Raw genomic sequence first — 19,816 nt, forward strand, 5'->3', positions numbered from 1 at the left:
GCTGTCCCGACTCTTGCAGGAGACAAGTCGTGGGGTCTGGCCTTTCTATTTCCTGCCCATTCCACAAATTTTGGGAAATTGAGAAGAAAAGGAGTTTCGAAGAGTCCTCTGCACCCGTGGGACGGATGGATCCGGGAGCTCTCATTTCAGTGTTCCCCAAACTCCAGGCACTTCTCACATCTTCATGAGATTTGTCACGGAGGGAAGATGATGTGTGTGGCTCTATCAGGAGCGATGTAATGTTCTCCTTCAAATCAACCCACTCTTCAGAAACTTCCATAACTTAATCTCAAAGGAAACATATCACTAAAGTGAAGGGATGGTGAGAAAGCAAAAATACTAATGATCGAAGAAAAATCAGCCAACGTTAATACATTCTAGCTAGACATGGTCACTCTGGGCAAAGACGTTCCCTCTGTTTTAAAAGCAAGGGCATTTGCAATTGTGAAAAGCTTGTTCCAGAACAGCTCAGGCTGAACCTTTCTCCTTGACGTAATCAGAAGGGCTGGAGGAGAGGTTTCCGTTGTAAATAGTGCCCGTCTTTGTGGTCCCTACAAGCATCTTCCAGACCACCAGCGGGATAATTCCCTGCTGCACCTGCATTCCAGCAGGCTCCCTTCCACAGGACGAAGTTGGTGTCTCTGGAAACTGCTGTGCGGAACGTTCTGTTTGATTGAAAGACAGGAACCCAAACTGCCTGTGGAAAGGCCTAATCCACACAGTACAAACAATTAGTACTATTTAATTACCGACAAAATCAGGCTTACAGATTGATTTATGGCCCTGCAGATGAAACACAGATTCTTGGAGGAAAGCAGATTTCTTACAATGAACTGGAGAGAGACAAGGCAGGTGCTTCGGATGGGACGTGGTCCCAGAGGCACAGGATGCAGCGAGGGAGCTGGCCAGCCCAGCATGCTTCTCCACGCATTTCTGCCATTCTGCTTCCCTCACGATTACTTGTGCTAATTACCCAAAGAAGATTAGATGTATTAGCGAGAAAAGCATACTGGAGGACAGAGTGAGAAGCCATTCTTACATCTTATTTTAGCCACTGATCACCTTCCCAAAAAAGCTTCCACACCAAAGACTAGAAAAAACTTTGTCTGGGCAACTATGCGCAATGAGGAAAGAGTTCAACAGTCTGGGCAGCAGCTGGGACCTGCCAGCCACTCTTTATCCTAAGGAGGTAGATAGAGAAATCTTTTTCCATGATCTGCTCCCCTCTACACACAACCCAAAAGATATCTGATGACTGTAATTCTGGAAAAAGAAATCTTAATTTGATTCAGAAAATACAAAATGATTGTTTTTAATAAAGAACAGGGACCATCAATTCCTAGTCAATAAATTTGAGAAATGTTTTAAAAGTAGACTCGGTTTCACACTAAAACTGACTCTGGCAACGTGCAGTTGGCATTCAGCGCAGACACTGGCTCTGCTACTAGGAGGCCAGGCGAAGGTGTGCAAGGGGCCAAACCTCAGTTTCCTCACCACTGAGATGAAGGTGATGGTGAAATGGACCAGTGGTCCTAGGACAAGCAGCATCAGCATCCCCTGGAACTTGTTAGGAATGCAGACTCCTGAGTCCCACCTGGGCCCGATGACTCAGGGACTCTGGGGCAGGCTCAGCCCTCTGGGTTTTAACAAGCTTCCCGAGCCATGTGGATGCTTCTCAAGTCTCAGAAGCACTGAAATGCGCAACCTCTTAGGTTCTTTGCTGCGTTAGCTTCTTAGAATTTTAGAGGAGAGCCAAAGAGAAAAGGCAGAAGTTTAAGAAATAAAAGAAAAACAGAAAGACTGGCAGACATTCATAAAAGTAAATATAGAATAAAGGAGGAGCACACATCTCAAAGAGCGTGAAACCCAGAAAGACGATCTTTTGGAAGACAGCACTCGCGTTTCCGACCTTCCTTGAAACTTTGAAATGTAAAAACTCTTAAAGCCGTGGTCCATTTTTTGCAACCACGAGCATATAGGATAAAACAGCTGTTGCTCCCTTGGCCAGATGATAATCACCCATTTTACCCACTGAGGTAAATTCACATTTGATTTAGTTGTTGTTCATTCACAATATTCTTTAAATATTCAGAAGGCTCTCCCTCCTCTGAGTTTTGATCTGGTTAGTTCAAAGGCTCACATGGAGCAGAGGAGTCCTCGAGCTAAAATCACAGGGCGATCTTGGTTTCGCGATGTCTTCATTAGAGATTCAGAAAGGTATAAATGAAAAACCGTGTATTTTGTCTTCTGGAGGCAACATTGGCCCTTAAGGGATCCATTCCCAGTTCCAGGGGGGCCAGGTGGGAATCGAGATGGAATTCTTTTAGGATCTCTGACTTGGTAGTCATTGCAGGGTCGGGGCTGGGGGAGGCAGCATGGGTCTCAGACGGCGCGTCAGAGGCCCTACTGCTCAGAGATTGCGGGGGGATGCCCAACGCGGGCTGAGGGACCGCTCTGCAGCCATCTCAGTGTTCACCGGCAGCCGGAGAGCTTTGCAAACCCTCCAGGCTGGAAGACTTTGTCCTTCGCTTGAGGTCTGCAGAGAAAGGGAGGCCAACGGCCATGTGGACACCTGTTGGGCGAGCGGGCAGCCGGCTCAGGCTCCTCGGAGCTGGCCGGGTGTTTACCGGCCTCCCAGCGGCCCCCTCCATTCGCACAGGCAGGGAGGGGTGACCGGGAGGGTGGGTGCGGGGCCGACCAGGGGGAGGTGGGGTTTACTTTGCGGATTGGGGCTCACAGCTGTCACTCCGAAAGGGTGGGGCTTTTTAAAAAAAGACAAAATTTTACGGCAAAACCCCAAACCCGCGCCGGGCACTGTGGCGCTAGCCTCCGTGCCGGACGCTGCCTCGGCAGAGCCGGGCCACCGCGCGCACGGGCAGGCGGCAGCTGCGGCGGGCGGCCGGGTCCCCGAGCCCGCGGGTCCTCCTCCGCGCGCAGCTGGCCCGCCTCCCCCCGGCGCCGGGGGCAGCCCCGCGGCTCCGCAGCCGCCCGTGCGCTCGGCGCGCCTAGGGCCCCGCGAGCCGAGCCGGGCCAGGCGGCGGCGGGGGGAGCGGCTGCACCAGCCAAACTTCGGGCGCCGGCGCGCGCCAGCCCCGGGGCGCGGCCGGGATGGGGGCGGTGCGCCCGGGCGCCCCGCGCCGCTCCGTGCCCCGGGCCACCCGGCCCGGGGCCTCCGCGCCGCCTCCGCCCGCGCCCCGGGCGCCGCAGCCCGGCCGCCCCGCCGCCCGCGCCCGCTAGCCCACCCGGCGCCCACCGCGCCCGCGCGCTCCCGGACGCGCCCTTTTTGGGCCACCTGGGGGCCAGTCCTCCGTCGGGTCAACAGGAAAGGAACAAATCCGCGTGGATTAAAATAAAAATATTCTGGTGGGGGTGACAGAGAGGTGGGGTTTGCCTGCGCGCGCGTTGGACTCCGGAGGGCAACTCCAGAGCGGCGCGTGGCCGTCGCCTCTCGGCCGGGCCATGGACTGGCGGGAGGAGGGCGCAGGGCCCAGCGGCTGCTCGCGCCCCTAGCCGCCCGTTCCGTCGCCATCCAGCCGCGCTCCGGCCAGCCAGGGGCCTGGCGGCCGTGTCTTCTTCGCCCAGACGGCGCCGGGGAGCAGAGGATCTGCGCTCCGGTCTCCAGGATGTGCTCGTCTGAGATGGGGACGCTGTGGCACCACTGGTCCCCTGTGCTCATCAGCCTGGCCGCCCTGTTCTCCAAAGGTGAGGGGACGCCGCCGCCACCTCCGGCCCCGGGACTAACTTTGCTGGCAGTGAGTGTGTGGGAGTGTGTGCGTGGCTGGGGGTGGCTGGGAGGGAGGGCGTGGGTGTGTGGAGTGCGTGTGTGTGTGCGCGTGTGCACGCGCGCGCGTCCGGCAGCCAAGGTCCTCAGCTGCCTCTTTGCAGCAGGGGCCTCCCAGGAGCACCTGGGTGGGAGGCGCTAGGTGAGACTGCAAAGGGACAGGAGGGAAAATAGCCCGACAGCGTTTCCAGTTAGGGGCTGTGGAGACCCCCGAAAGGAGAGCTGGGCACTGGGAGCGCTGAGCTAGATGTCAGCGGAGGGGGACTGAAATGACCTGGAAGGGTCCTGGAATTTCGTCTGGACTTTTCCTGCTGGCACTGACCTGTTGGGAGATAATTCCGGAGCACTCCTCTGTATGGGAGGATTGTAGGCTGCCCACCATATGGCATGGGGGTCGCTGGGAAGAAGCGGCCCCGAGTTTCTCTAACACAGCCCATTTAGAGATTTCCTGCCGGGGTCTCCCCTCTTGCGCTCTGTGGCTCTTGCCTGCAACAGCATCCACGCAGGTTGAACGCGGAGTTTAAACCCTGACTTGCCACCTGAGTTATGGCAGCAGGCCCCTGACTTGAAGCTGTAAGGCCAGGAAGTCCCCATTGCCTCCTTTCCTTTCTGTCACCATTGCTGTCTGTCACTGGAACAGCAGGTTTGGAAGCTCGGGACACTAATTACTGGAAGAGAAATTGTTACATTCACACAGCAGATGGTAGAAAGTACCAGCAATTCTTTTTCGTTATTGATCGGGACTCTTTATTTGTGTGTGGTTCTCCCCTTGCGCCTTTTTCCTGCATAGAAATATATCAGGAGGAAAGCGGAGATTCTTAGCGGTCTCCAATGTGTCTAAAAGTCTTTGTAAATGGATTTTTTTTTGAGAGGATTTTTCAAGATGAGATCTCTTTCAGAAACTTCAAAGCCAATTGTCATGCACAGAGCCTTTTAATTATAGGAATTTTCTGTTCTCTGAGCTCTTCACTGAGGTTACGTGGCTTGGGATCTGGTAATAGAATAAGACAGTTCACTTGCTGGGGTTTTGTGCTGGATGATTGAGGAAGAGGATCCTGTCACCCCTCCCACCGCCATCTTTTCAAGTGGGGTCCTAATGGGCTCACGTCCCCTAATTATGAATTAGAACAATTCTGACGACCAGAGGCTCTGGGATTTACAATGTGCACAAGAAACCCAAGAAGAGGTTGATGAATTCAATGAATCCAACCCAGGCAGACGTGAGGTTAAAAAACCCAAATCCACAGCAACAGCAGCCAGGCAGACTTGCAGATCGCTACAAGGCATGCTTTTTATTGGTTGTCACTCGGTTTTATGATAGGAATAGGCTTCTCTGTTTTTATGCTGCAATAACAGGGTTTTATTAAGAAAGGAACAGAATAGCTTTATAAATATGACCTAACTGTTGTCTTTCTTCTGTTATGTACATAGTTCTGTTGCTGATTTCTTTAGACTGAGCAGCGTTGAAGAGAACTGTGTTTCACCTGATACTTTTGAATTTTTTCAAGTGGAAAGACTGAAAACGTCCTTAAAATGAGGAACTCTCTGATGTGGCGGTCTCTTTTCTAGATGGCCAAACATCAGCTTGTGAAATGATGCTATAAGCCAGCATGTGACATATTTTGCTTGTTGAATTTAGAGACGTAACTCAGCCAAACTGTTCAAAAGTGAATCAATTGTGTGTCAAGATTTCGTAGAGCAGTCAGCACAATGTGGGGCCCAGGCAGGCGATTCACGGATTATTTACGATGCACCAAGAACAAGAAACAGTTTAACACCCCTAATTCCATCAAGTTGTGGAAAATTTCACGCTGCAGACCTGATTTCTAAATGCAGGGATGGTTCAGTTCTCTTTCCAATGTGTTCAAATCACTTTCCCCTCTAAGATTCTCTGACTGCCTGGAAGTTCTAAACCAGCTTAAAGTCCAATATGGACCATATTTAAAAGGATTTTAATTGGAAGCAAACATGTGCACACACACACACACACACAATCCAAAGTGCCTAATTTGTCTGGGGCTGATGGAAAAGTGGACATTATTACCAACTAGGAAATATCTGCTTCAGGATATTATTGTTTGTACTGTTTTGCCTTAGTTCTTTCCAAATGTGAATCCTTGAATGAACAAAATTGCACATTTGAATGCCAGGCTCATGTCCTTGAACCTTATGTATGTTTAAGTTTCATGAGCAGGAAGCGATTGGTCACAGAGCAAACCCACCCTCGTATAGATCTTTTGAAAAACAAATAAAAATAAAACTTCATTGCTTGTACTTCTACTCCTTGTGATCTGGGAATGATACTGTGAAACAAATAGTTTTACCAGCAACGTTGTCAACCTTTCCTGGAGAATGGCCTTATAGCAAGTGGCCAGAGAGCTTGTGTTCAGGGTCTGGTCTTCGCTGGAAACTTGATGTAGATCACAGTTGCAGGTGTGTTTTAATACATTGCTATTCACTTCGTGGGAGGGGTGGAGTATGGAAGGAGTATGGAAGGGGCTGAGGAGACAAATTAACAAGGAGACTGGAGATGGGCAGAGAGCCAGGCAATTTTTAAATACAAAATCAAGAAGGTTGCCACGTGGAGGCTGCTGGTCAGGACCTCACTGTCTCCTCCAGAGTTGTGTTCTCTTGCAAATGACGGTGAAAAGCAAAGACTGAGAGACCTGGGATCCTGGGAGAGGAGCTGCTGTAGCGATGTGGTCGCTGTCTCAGGGCTGTGCTGGCCAGGCACTCGGCCTGCGTCCAGCTGAGAGCAGCGAGCGTCTCCAGCAGGGCTGTCTCAGGACATCCTCCTGCAGAGTGCTTCCCTCCCGGGTCAGGAATGAGGCGTCCTGCGGGCAGAGTATTACCTCTTATTTAGGAAATGTCATCCCCCAGCCCTGGTCTGCGAGGAGCTTTGGTTGACAGTGACACCTTGTCCAGGCTTTCAGGGGAGGAAGAAATATCCAAGAGGGAGTGTGTGTGTGGGTGAAAGAGAGACAGAGACAGACAGACAGACAGAAAGAGAGACAGAGACAGAGAGGCTTTATTCCTTACATTTAAATGCTGTCAAATTAAAAGCCTAGGGAATGGGGAGACTGTTAAGTTTCATTTTCTTCTCAATTAAAGAGTTAAATAATAAGTATTATTTTATTAAAAAATATTTGAATGCATAGAAGAGTAGAATTCCAAGTATGAAGATCTGTTTAACTTAGTTCCGTTCTGAAGGCCAAGAAAAAATGGAAAATGAAACAAGAACTCCAAATATACCTTGTTGCAGAAACTTATATTATCCTATATTTCTAATTTATTTATCCATCCATCCATTCACCCATTTATCCACCCATCCATCCATCCATGTATCCGTCCATCTGTTCATCCATCCATCCACCCACATATTCGTCCATCCATGTATCCATCCATCCATGTATTCATCCGTCCATGTATCCATCTACCCATGTATTCATCCATCCATGTATCCATCCATCCATCCCTCCATCCATGTATCCATCCATCTGTTCATCCATCCATCCGTGTATTTACCCATCCATGTATTCCTCTCCCCATGTATCCATCCATCCATCCATCCATTGGTCCGTCTGTTCGTCCGTCCACCTACCCACATATCCATCCATCCATCCATCCATCTATTAATTTAGTATGGAAGGCTTTCAGTGAACGTGGGACTCTGCAGGAACTATTTGCGAGTGTTCTGAGGACACAGGGTTAGGAAGGTAATGAAGTGTCCTCAGACCAGGGAAGAGTCCTGCCAGTCATTCTTCTAGATTGTAAAGTGCCACAAACCATAGCTCCATGGTTTTAAGCTGTCAGCTCAAACCTCCACGGTTCCATGTTCAGCGACCCCATCTTCTTTTCCTCTTCTAGTTTCCTTCACTCCCTTCCCTTTGCTACTTTATAACAATAACCACCTTGTGGGCACCAACTGTGTACCCCATACCATGCTGGCCACAAGGAATACAGTAGTGAGAAAAACCCAAACAGATATGGTTACTGCCTTCACAGAACTGGCGCTTTATAGAGCAGATAGAGAAAAACGTTAATTATACAAAGGAATGTCAACTTTCAACTGTGAGTGCTGGCAGGACAGAGCAGGTGGGTATATCGGCATGCGGGTACATCGGCATGTGGCTTAGAGCACTGGGCAGGCCTTTATTCATCTGACGGATGGGTTGGCGTTAACAGGGAGGGGAAGTACACAAGCCAGAGGGCGCAGACAAATACTGAGGACCACAGGAGGCCAGTGTGGCTGCGGTGGGGAGAGCAGTGGAGACTGTGGCCCTGTGTGAGGGCAGAGGACGGAAGTGCGCACAGGCAGTGGTCGGGCAGGGTGTGGAGGTAACCCTGGCACGTCCTGCTTCACCTGGATCAGCCTCGGTTTACCCAAGTTGTCTTCGAGTGGTTAGAAGTAGCACTCTCCTTCAGTCTCAGAATCGTCCCGGTGGATGCCGAATCTCCTGGTCACCCTTTCACAGGCTGTGTGGAGGAGCAGAGGGATGACATGCATGGATTTTACTCAGAGGGTGTATGCGTTTCTTATGGCTGCGCTAACAGATTACCACAAACTTGGTGCCTAAAACAACCGAGGTTTGTTCTTGCACAGTTCTGGAGGCCAGAAGTCCAAAATCAGGGTCGCTGGGCTGAAATCAAGCTGTCAGCAGGGGGCTGTGAGGAGAATCAATCGTGTTCTGCCTCTTCCAGCTTTGCAGGCCGCCGATGGTCCTTGTCTTGCGGCAGCATCCCTGCCATCTTCTAGCCTCGTGTCTTCCTGTCTCTCTGCTCCGCCCTCTCATCACCTTCTCTCCTGTGTGTCTGTGTGTACAGTGTCCTGCCACCTCTCTCTTAGAAGCATCCACGCGGTTGCATTTAGGGCCCACAAGAACAACGCAGACCACCACCCGCTTACTTTAATCACATCTGCGAAGACCTCCTCCCTTTTGTTCCCAAATAAAGTGGTGTTTAAAGGTTTCAGTGATTTGGACATGGCTTTTTTTTTTTTTTTTGAAGATTAGCCCTGAGCTAACATCTGCTGCTGATCCTTCTTTTTTTGCAGAGGAAGACTGGCCCTGAGCTAACATCCGTGCCCATCTTCCTCCACTCTATACATGGGATGCCTCCCACAGCATGGCTTGATAAGTGGTGCGTAGGTCCAGGCCTGGGATCCGAACCAGTGAACCCAGTGCCCCCAAAGTGGAGTGCGTGAACCCAACCACTACAACACCCGGCCGACCCTGACATGGACATATTTTGGGGTGTCATTTGTCAACCTCTGCGGGGGCGACATTCTAAAACTTTTTCCTGTCTTCTCTCCTAAATCTGAAGTTCTTTAGGGGCAAAAGCTGTGCCTTTTTCTGTCTATCTGTGCGGTACTTAGTATAGTACTTTGGACCTTGCAAGAGCTCAACAAATTTTTAAGTATGCTTAAGACTGTAGGATATTGCCAAAAGAACCTTTGCCCAACAGGAAAATGGTTTGATGCTGGGTTTTTTCTTCCCAGTGATTCAAAGTGCTGCAGGAAATACTTGTGTCAATAGTAACAACAGCTAAGTTTTTGAGTAATTATTGCATGTCAGGCGCTGCCCTGAGTGATGTATGAAAATGATTTTGTGAATTTGCAGATAAACCCACTGGGGTAGATTTTGTTATTAACCCCGCTGTATGGGTGCAGAAATGGAGGCTCAGAGAGGTTAGGTAGCTTGTCCTGGATCTTCCAGCTAACAAGTGGCAGAGTCTGAGTTCTGGTGCTTAGCCCACACCGTTAGCCGCTGTCCATTCTGCTTGTGATTATATGTGATAACTAAAAACAAAAACGTTTGTCAGGCAAAAGTTATACATGGGGCCAGACTTGCTGAAGGTTGAGTCCGTTTGAGTTTAGCTCAGAGCCTAGTGTATGGTTGGCACTCAGCATTTATCATATGAGTGAGTAAATGAATGTTCTTTAATTTTCTCAGCATTAATTTTTCCAGCAGCCATCAGGAATGATAATTGAAAGGGACTAAAATATAGATTTTAATTCCGGGACTGTCAAAGAAGTCGAGGCGTTGAACTGAGGTTGTGAGCTGTGTGTGGTTGTGTCGTGGGCCCAGGAGCTGAAGACTTTGCAGTTGTCTTCACTGACCTGCGACTCAGGGATCCCATGATCTGTCTGCTTCACTCACACTGAGGGTCTGGGGAGTGGCCGACTCACGTGGCCTCGATTCCATCTAGAACTGAAGGCGTGGGTGGCTCCTTAGTGAAACGGTGAAGAATGAGGAAGGAGCATGTAAAATGAAGGCAGATAAATATTATTCCTATTTTCAAAAGGAGAGTGGTGGCTTCTGTGAACATTTGGATTGGTGAGTATAATGTTTGATGCCAGACAACAAGCTTGAATGAAGTATGGCAAAAATATCGTGGAGGTGCCACAGAAGGAAGTGATGATCCCACAAAGCCAGCGTGGATTTGTCATGAAATGAGACCAGAGACTCAAAATATTTTTACATCACTTTTGTCATTTATTTCAAAAAATCTGCTTGTAGGAAGAAATAAAGGCAGCACCAAGACACCCAAAGCCAGGGTCATCTTCACTTCTGTTCTTGAATGTTGGTTTCAAGAGTTCCTTTTAAACGAAGGTATCACCCGAGACATCCCCTCACCTCCAGAAAATGTGTAAGAATCTATAGGGGAGGAAGCCCACGAAGTGGTGACACACGTTCAAAAAGAGATTCAGGTGCATATTGTCATAACAGACAGGACATTGGTAGCCAAGGTAAAGAACATATTTGAAAGAGTAGAAAGAAGATTCAAACATCCATCTGTCTCTCAAGTAAAGTGTATAAGTGACAGGAGATTCAGACATGCATTTGGAAAGACAGGCAGTCAAAAGAGTTTTAGCTTTTAGTGGCATTAAGTTATTTTGCTCAGGTGAAAAACAATAAGTTATGGGAGACTCACTGGGCAGCTTCGCTAAGTAAGGAAGATGGCAGTCAGAGTTCACTATTTTTGTTGTTTCTGTTTTTGGACGGGAAAGCTACATGGTAGTTGGGGGCTGCTCAAGTTACAAAATAGCTCGCTGATGTTCAACAGTATTTGACCATCTCTTAGGATATTGTGACAGTAACATATTTTGATATCAAAACTGACATTGGCGGCGTCTTCTTCCCGGTTCCTCCCACCTGTTCCTGGTCACCCAGTCGGTCTCTGTTCTCTGGGCGGGTAAAACAGGACAGCCACTGCCTCTGGCTCCAGCAGCAAGCACAGGACAGAACGGCCAGATTCCCGACTTTTGATTTCAAGAGGGAAGGTCTGGCAAAAGAGAAAATATTTGGAGAACGTATGTCCACAGGCGTATGTTTTCTTGGCCTCTCTCTCCCTTCTCCACTAGGTAAATATTTTTCACTGGGGGCGAGGGGAGGAGCGTTTCGCTGCAGGTGCCAGAGTGCCTTTGAGACTCTCTGTGTCATCTCACTGCACATGGTGAATTAGGGGGATAGAAGATAGATCCCCTACATACGTTTGCAGACTCAAAGATGAAGAGAACCTGCTCCAGATCACCAGGGGAAGATGCAGAAGCAGTGCTTGTGTGCCATGAGCAGGCAGGGGCTCCAGAGAGGTGCTGGGCGTGGCAGGATGTTTTCCTCGTCATCCAGGGGTGATGCAGACTTGGCTGAGGGAGCACATGGACCTGAGGAGGCCTTGAGGGCAAGGCCGTGGAGGCAGAGCTGCGGTCTGCGTGGACTAACCACAGGAGACCAGATGCTGTTTGGAAAAGTAGCAAAGTCTGTAGTTAAAGGAACCCTTCCGGTCCTTGTGACCACTTTGAACCTTTCAGAACTTAGATGTGATCCCTGGAATTACTGCCTAGGGGGAGGCAGTGTTTGTCAACAGAGCCGTTGTTTGGCTACTGGATGAAATGGGGAAACCAAATAGAAATGAAGTTCCATTACAGGAAATGAAGGAAGGTGCATTTCTCGCTCACTGAAGTTAGGGACTGAGATTTGCATTCACTGCAGCAGTCTCGTCAACATGATGGAGAGATGCATTGTGCTCGGCAGATCACCGTGCTCGACGGCGGCAGATGGCACGATGTCAACCTCCAGCACAGTCTGCGGGATCTTGTCCCAGGACTCCGTCCCAGCCCTCCCCAGGGGCACATTCGTCTCAGAGGCTGGCTGCAAAAGCAGATGGGTGCTCCTGCGCACTTGAGAGGAGCAGATGCACAGAAGGTTAGAGAGGACGCCACGTGGCAACATGCGACCCAGAGACCTCCTGGGGTTAGAACCATCTCACGTGTGAGATGAGTGGAAGACCCACCCCACACTGCCCTTAGGGCGGCAGGCAGCTGGGGAGGTCCGGCAGAGACCAGCTGGAGAGCCACGTGTATGGAAAGACTAGGGTTCCTACAGAGACAAACTTAACACGGGGGACGGGGTGGAGGGGTGTTTTAAGAGCTTTATCTATTAAAACACAGTCCCTGTCCTAAGTTCCTTTTCTAAGAACTATTTCTTGGGCCTTAGTACCAGGGGAAAAAAAAGCTGTGTTTATCCTGAGAAGTCGTTTACACTTTGTCCTATGAGCACATGAATTTCCTAAATGAATGTCTACATGTCTGTCTTTGCTCTAAGTCCCAGGACTCTCAACACCAAGTGTGCTATTTATAAGTGTAGGAACTTAAGATAGGCATCTTGTGAATCAGCTTCATCCTCGGCTTTATTTAATTTTTTCGTACGTTTGTTCTTTCTTCGTATCTGCTTCCTGTCTGCTTCCTCCCTCCAATTGCATTTATTTTTTGTAAGTGACTTCAAGTTAATTTAGAAATGAGGGAGAGATAAAAATAAATAATCTCAGTGCCCGAAGGTGACAGCTTCACATTTGGGTGTATTTCATTCTAGTTGCTTTTCTACGAATTATTAAATCAGTTGGGTTCACTCTGTATATGGTATACATAATTTGTTTTTGACTTTGTTGAGTTCATATGTTTATGTAAGCATTTCCTCATGTTTCAAAAATGTATCACGAATATATTTTTGATGTCTGTATCATTGCTTAACCATTTCAGCTTTTTCTGGACAATGACCAATGACACAATTTATAGTTTTCCACTATTATAAGGAAACAGTTATCTTTGTGCATACTTTTTGCTTTGAGTTACTTTCTCAGATAGAGTCACAGTTGTTTGATTACTGGCCCCGAGGGCATGGGTGGGACTTTTGCCGTCAAGTTCTTTTCCAGAAGGGGTGCACGTTTTTTTTTTGTTTTTTTTTTTTGCAAAAACGTGCACAGGGAATAGCAATGCATGAACGCCTCCACTTTGTTGAACTCTGATGTGCTCAGTGGCGGCAGGTGTCTGTGTCTGCTGACCCCACAGCATTTGCTGTGCTTTGCTGTGCCCGAACTGTTCAGGATGTGTCTTGGAGACAGTCACTGCTCCTTTGGGCTCCAGATGCCCTGAGGCTCCGCCTTCCTTGGAGTGTGGTCTGTGCCTGCAATGCTTTGCCTCCTGCAGGCCAAGGGTGGAGTGGGTGAGGTGATGAAGTCTGTAGCCAGCAAGGATGGTCCAGGATTGCTTCAGCAGGGACTCCGAGGGCCTGCTTTGTGAAGAGGGCCACAGCCAGAGGACCTCTGTCAACAGAGGTGGAGATGAAGAGACTGTGGCTTCAAGGTGGTGAGGGAGAAAGAAACCGCAGTGAAAATGGAGTGGGCAGGACGCGATGTAGTGAGCTGGGAAGATGAAGTAGTCTCCAGGACGTGCCGTTTGCGAATCACCGTGATGGAACGGAAGCGAAACAACAGGTGGATATTTCCATTTGGAGTTCCTTGATTCTGTGACTGCAGGAATTGAGAGGCCCTGCTGTCTAAATACAGCATAAAATATTCCAGTTCAGCCCCGTGAGCCACCTAGTTCTAATACTTAATCTGCAACAGGGAATATCGTGGGCACTGGGCACCAAGGGCTGTCATCTGTTTATCTAACAATTATGTTTTGAGGACGAGTGTAAAGGAAACAATGCAGTCTTGCCCCTTCTGTGGGGGAAGAACCCAGCTCTTCCCATCTGTGAGTTTCTTCCCTGTGAGTCTTCTTTACTCTCACACAACACACTTCTGGCTCTTCTGGTCACCGAACATGTGGATTTTCCCCCACAAACAAGGACTTCGTCTCTGGCACCAGCTGGGTGTCTGCAGTTGAACTCAGTTCTGACATTCTCTACCGGAGATGGCGTCAGATCCCGCGGGTTAAGAGCTCAGTCCACAGACTGCCCCTCGCACCCCCACTTCAGACGCCAGTTGCAAGTCCTGGTTGTCACCTGTGCTTCTGGCCAACCGGCTATAGATGGGAGATTCCAATGACCCCCTCCCTGGGTTCGATTAATTTGCTAGAGTGGCTCACAGAACTCAGGGAAACACTTACTTACATTTACGTTTATTAAAGGATATGCTAAAAAAAAAATCAGGTGAACATCAGATGGAAGAGATGTGCAGGGCAGGGTCTGTGGGAAGGGACATGAGCTTCTGTGCCCTGTCTCGGGTGTGCCACCCTCCCAGCACCTCCACTCGTTCACCAACATGGAATCTCTCTAAACTCCGTACTATTGAGAGCTTATGGAAGCTTTATCACGTAGGTGCGATCAATCATCAGCTCCATTTCCCGCCTCTCTCCCCTCCTTGGAGAAGGAGGGGCTGAAGATTCCAAGCTGCCCATCACGGTGACCAGCCCCATCCTGGAGCCCACCCAGAGTCGCCTCATTAGAACAAAAGACACTCTAGTGTTCTTATCACTTAGGGATTTACAAGGGTTTGAGGAGCTCTGTGCCAGGAACCCGGGACAGAGACCAATATGTCTACTTTCTGTTATCTGACAGTAAGTTATATACACGGTGGGGCAGGCTCAGGATACAGAATGAGTATGAAATCAACTCTGCCCTCGCGAGACTACAGCTCGGCCGGGGAGGCTGAGCCGTGAGCAGTTCTTCTGACTCTGGTGAGCAGCGTGATGCAGGTGTGAAGAAATTCTTTGCTTACGTGGAGGAGGGAAGGACACCGGCATCCTTGATTTCCCCGTGAGAACTCCGTAGAATCTCTTTGCTGTGGACTCTGCTTGTTCTGTGCTGGCCGACGTTCTTAGTTGCTGACATCAGAATCCGCTCTGGCAGAAGGGGAGTTACGGGGTCCTGTGGGGTGGTGTGCAGGTCCACCGTGTGCACCAGGGACACAGGCTCGTGGGGGGAACGACAGCAGCCCGCCACAGTGTGCTCCTGTTCTGGTCCAGATCCGCCATCACCATTGCCTTCCTGTCAGTGCCTATGGGACAAGGGTCTGGATGCGCAGACCTGCTGGGCTGCCCCAACCGACTGACCGCTCGTCTGCGTCTCTGCAGGAAGCACTCATCTCATGCCTAGTGCTGCCTCGCGTTGCTCGTAGCCTTGCTCCAAGTTTCAGATGGATGCCTCTGTTCAACAGCAGCTAAGGCGGACCTGGACCCTGGCATCAAGAGATTCCTGCCAGTCTGGTTAATAGGACTCTAGCCTCTCCCATGCAGGAAGGCACACCAGAAAGGAACTGGAATTGGTGTTAAATGTGCCAGTCTTCAGTATCTACAGAAATTCTCATCTTGTTAAATTGATTTTTGACCCTATTGACATTGCAAAAAGCCATGTTAGTATATCTCATCCATATTATTGTTCTCTTACTGGGGGCCTGTAGGAAGGAAGCAGGGACCCCTCCTGTGTGTTTACCACCTCCCCTGTCACCATGTTGGTCAATAAGAGCGCCATCTATGGCTGATTGGACTTTGATTTTTCTAGGCGGTCCCTCCCTCTTCTAGGATTTGGAAGTATTCCTTGAGTTTCTTTGAACTGGAGGCCCTCAGGAGGAGGAACGCTTCCGTTTTGTCATCCCAAAGCCTCTGGATTACTGTCATCCGTCAGCATTTAACAGATGCTGTAAAGGAAGAGATGAAAGCCGGCCTTCAGCTGTGCGCATCCCTCTTTGGAATATGAAGCAAAGTATGAGAGAATCGCCGAGAAGCCATGGCCAAATGGAAGAGTTCCACTTGAGTTTTATTTAAGGAAACACTTTCTAGTGACGAGTATTTAGGCAAATTTTGTTTGCAGGTACAAAACAAAACTCTAAAATTGCCAAAGGGATGCTTTGGTGAGGACAGGCCAGCTAGGCTGTGGTCATAAGGAAACGCCTGTGTCTCAGTGGCTTCATCTGAGAAAGGCGTGTTTCTTGTCACTTAGAATCCACTCGGACCCCGTTCCACCTTGTAGTTATGCCGTTTGGAACACGTGGCCTCCGAGGTCATCACAGTGCGGGAGAGAAGGCTAGGGGATTGTGTGGCATGCATCTAAGGTCTAGATTTGGAAAAGGCTTAATTTCTAGTGCGCACATCCCATTGACCAGCACTTAGAAACATGGTCTCCATCTAACCTTTGGGAGGACCGGGAAATGTAGAGGACCAGTCATGAATTTGGTAAACATTAATAGTCTCTGCCAACAAGGAAAAGGAAACATATTGGTTCACATAACTGAAATTCTGGGGGCAACACTGGTATTAGGCAAGGCTTGATGGAGGTGCTCACATGATGCCAAAAGGACCTAGAGTCGCTTTGCTCATCTTTAACTGTATTGGTTCTGTTCTTACACACACTGTCCCATGTGTAGGCAAGATGCTTCCCCAGCTCAGAGTTACATCTTCTTACCCTAAATTCAGTAAAAAGACAAAGTGTTTCTCTTAACAGGGCCATCAAAGTTTCGGCCCTGCCTTGTTTAGGCTGCCTTGTCCATGAGTCTCCCTGCGTCAGTCGCTGTGCCCAGGAGGATGGATAGGCGCACGCCGCTTGACTCAGGCTCATGCAAGAAACTCGTCCTTTGGAGCCTGGAGTGGGAACCCACCCAACACACCTGATATGAAAGCGAGGAGAGGGCGATGTGTGGAATCCTCTTACCCAGAAGAGGGTGATGGACGCTGGGCAGGCGACAAAAAGGCAGTTCCGCTCTCAGTGTCGGTGTAATTTTAAGCCTAACGTGAAAATATTCACATTTCTCTAATGTTTAACCTTAAAGGGGATTTTGTATGCCTGCCCAGACGACAGCTCTCAGTACAGACTTGTACCCTCTTGGAGAAGTTACTCTTTCCGTTGAATGTTTGTTTAAATGTAATGTACGCTTTTGTTTTCAATAATTGTAATTTTTACAGAGTCCTTAATTAGATGTAAAAACTATACACAGTGGAAATTACTGTTGTGAATAAATATTTGCATTATGTGCAGCATCAAAACACACAATTGCCTGTTTTACACGCATTCAGTATTTTGAAATGTGAGATCAGTGGAACCACTGAGAATTCCATTGAAAGGGAGAGAAACAGCTCAAACAATATCATTTGCATTTTCAGGGGCACAGTGTTGGCAGTAGGAGGGGAGACAGTGATTTTGAGGCAGCACCGTGCAGAGCGGCATCCAGCGCGCCTGCCTTGTCCCTCTGAGTTCTGTGTATCTGGTTCCAGGAAAGTGAGTGTTTCACTCGATTTCCCTAGTTAGGGAGTACACGTTTGGGAGTTGAATTTTGCCTGTGCTTCAGAGAAATGTAACCTTAAAACAGTGTGGAAAAGCCATTTCCAGGATATTCTGGTCTTATAGATAGCCTACTAGTTGAACTTTGGAAAGGACAAAAGCTTGCAGTGTGCATTTGGGCCAAATGTCACATTTTTACTACCCTAAAGTACTTTTCCCAGAATCGTTTTGGATGTGGTGAAGAGATTTTTGGTAAGAAAGGGGCGTTATTGCTATTCTTTTCCAATTTAAATGTAAAAGCAGGCCTCGTGAACCCAGAGGATGTGAGACAGATAAAGCAATATGGTGCAACATGCCTTCAACAGGGAGAGAGGAAAGATGTATGTGGACGCCTGGTTTTCTTCTGTACTTAGATGTGAGAGGTGTGGTTTTTGATTGACAGGTCATGGGGTAGACTGCAGCCTGCAAATATGTTCTGTGTGGCTTCCACAATGCACGTCTTGTCCATAGTTTGCGTCCAGGGGATTTTCATGATTTTCTCTTGAATGGTGAGCTGTGCTGATAACGTCTGCGTGTCGTCCGTGGCTCCAGCCGAGCAGCTGCTGCCACCACCGGCTAGGGCGGGGCATGCTGTCCGCACGGGGCCCACTGTCAGTCCAACACGTTTTTTTTTCTAGTTACCCTTATCAGTGGAGTGAACTGCCATGTCTCTCGCAGGAGAAACTACTTCTCTGTACTCGGGTCTCTCTCAAAAGTAGGGAAATAAAATGTAGACAAGAGGGCCCTTGTTTCCTGAATCCGAAGCACTTCACTCGTTATGTGATCTTCCTGCGCCCTGGATGAATTTGCAATTCCTTTTGTGTAATATTTACGCTTAATTTCGATGGTCTGCTGGATTTTGTTTAATGCTTTGTGTTTATGTTATTTTTTTATTTGGAGCAGTGCCCTTGAAGCCAGGATGTATGAAGGGAGGAGTAATTCAGAGACCTTCAGAGGGTCTGTGAATAGAGATGCTTTAAAGGGAGTGTTTACAAATCCCCAACTTCTGTACGTATGCGCTCTGAAACTCGATCTCTCTAAATTAACTGACAACTACTTTGTTCGTCTTCTTTCTCTCTTTTCTCTCTGTGTATCTCACACACACACACACACACACACATACACGACTTCTTTGATTTTAGGATAGAGGTCCCTCTCATCCGTCTAGGGTCTTATTAGGATTCATTTCCCCAGGTGTGAAAACCTCCTCGGTCCCCAAAAGTACAGTCTGACAGCTCCTTTAGTCCAGGCATCGTTAACTCTGCCACCCATAGCTCATGAAGAGGTCATTTACAAGAAGATATCTACTTTTTGTTTAAAAGAATATTTAAGATGTGTAATATCTTTATGTTGTTTTAATTGTGCAGCAGTCTTAATTGTAATAATGCCAACTCAAAGACTTTTTTGTTTTTTGAGGAAGATTAGCCCTGAGCTAACTACTGCCAGTCCTCCTCTTTTTGCTGAGGAAGACTGGCCCTGAGCTAACGTCTGTGCCCATCTTCCTCTACTTTATATGTGGGACGCCTGCCACAGCATGGCTTGACAAGCAGTACCATGTCCACGCCCGGGATCCGAACCGGTGAACCCTGGGCCACCGAGAACCGGAACATGCGCACTTAACTGCTGTGCCACCGGGCCAGCCCCCTCAAAGACATTTTTAATATTGAGAATCTCACAGTGAGGAGAAACGAAAAATGTAAGTTCAATATACACGCATATATTTTTGCTGTAGAAGGTATACTAAGGTGATGGATACGTTATTTTCAAGTGTATTGCATTAGGATAAAATTCTGTGAGCGAACTGGAATGGAAGTGTGAGTTTAGGAGGAAAAGGAACAATGTAACATTTCTGATTATTAATGAAGAGTTTTTTTTGTGGATTTTATAAGTGGATGGTGGTGGGTGTCAACTCATTCTGTTATTTATATGCCAATGGATGCATTTAAAAGAATGATGTAACAGTTTAATTTTAAATGTCAAGATTTACAATACACTAGAAACTTTATCCTTAGCAAGTCTTGAAACTCTGATGAAAAATATTAGCTATCATTGTTTAAATGTGCAAGTGGGTACACAGTTTTACAAGTTTTCTGTTGGGAGTTGCAGGAACAATATTCTTGGAAGACCATTGTCTTTGGGGTAGGAGTTCTCAGCCTAGATTACACATCAGAATCACCTGTGAAGCTCTGCAACCTTTCATTGCCCAAGCGACACTGTAGACCAAGAAAATCAGAATATCCTGGGGTCAGACCCAGGCGCTGCTTTGAAAGCTCGCCCAAGTGATTCTGATGTGAAATCAAGGCTGATAACCACGAAACAAAGGAGGGCAGCTGTGTGGAGAAGAGTGAAGGCAGAGATTCCGAACCCCAGCTGCACAGCAGAATCGTTTGAGAAGGTATTACTTTGGTCCTGGGTGTCAGGTTACTTGGGATAAAATTGCATGGAGTCCAAGGCACCTTTTTATTGTATAGTTCTATGAATTTTGGCAATGCATGTAGTCTTG

General features: G+C 48.2%; 1 protein-coding gene across 2 annotated transcripts in view; it reads left to right on the top strand.

Moving 5' to 3' along the window:
- Positions 1–3,179: 3,179 nt before the first annotated feature.
- TMEM132D (transmembrane protein 132D) overlaps positions 3,180–19,816 on the top strand; it is a 598,445-nt gene continuing 581,808 nt past the window's right edge. For both annotated transcript variants that reach the window (XM_044776059.2, XM_044776060.2), the window contains exon 1: positions 3,180–3,702. In XM_044776059.2, coding sequence (XP_044631994.2) covers positions 3,624–3,702 — 79 coding nt within the window. In that variant the 5' untranslated portion in view covers positions 3,180–3,623. The remainder of the gene's footprint in view (positions 3,703–19,816) is intronic.

The sequence above is a fragment of the Equus asinus genome, chromosome 8 (genome assembly GCF_041296235.1).
Source record: "Equus asinus isolate D_3611 breed Donkey chromosome 8, EquAss-T2T_v2, whole genome shotgun sequence".
Taxonomy (NCBI): domain Eukaryota; kingdom Metazoa; phylum Chordata; class Mammalia; order Perissodactyla; family Equidae; genus Equus; species Equus asinus.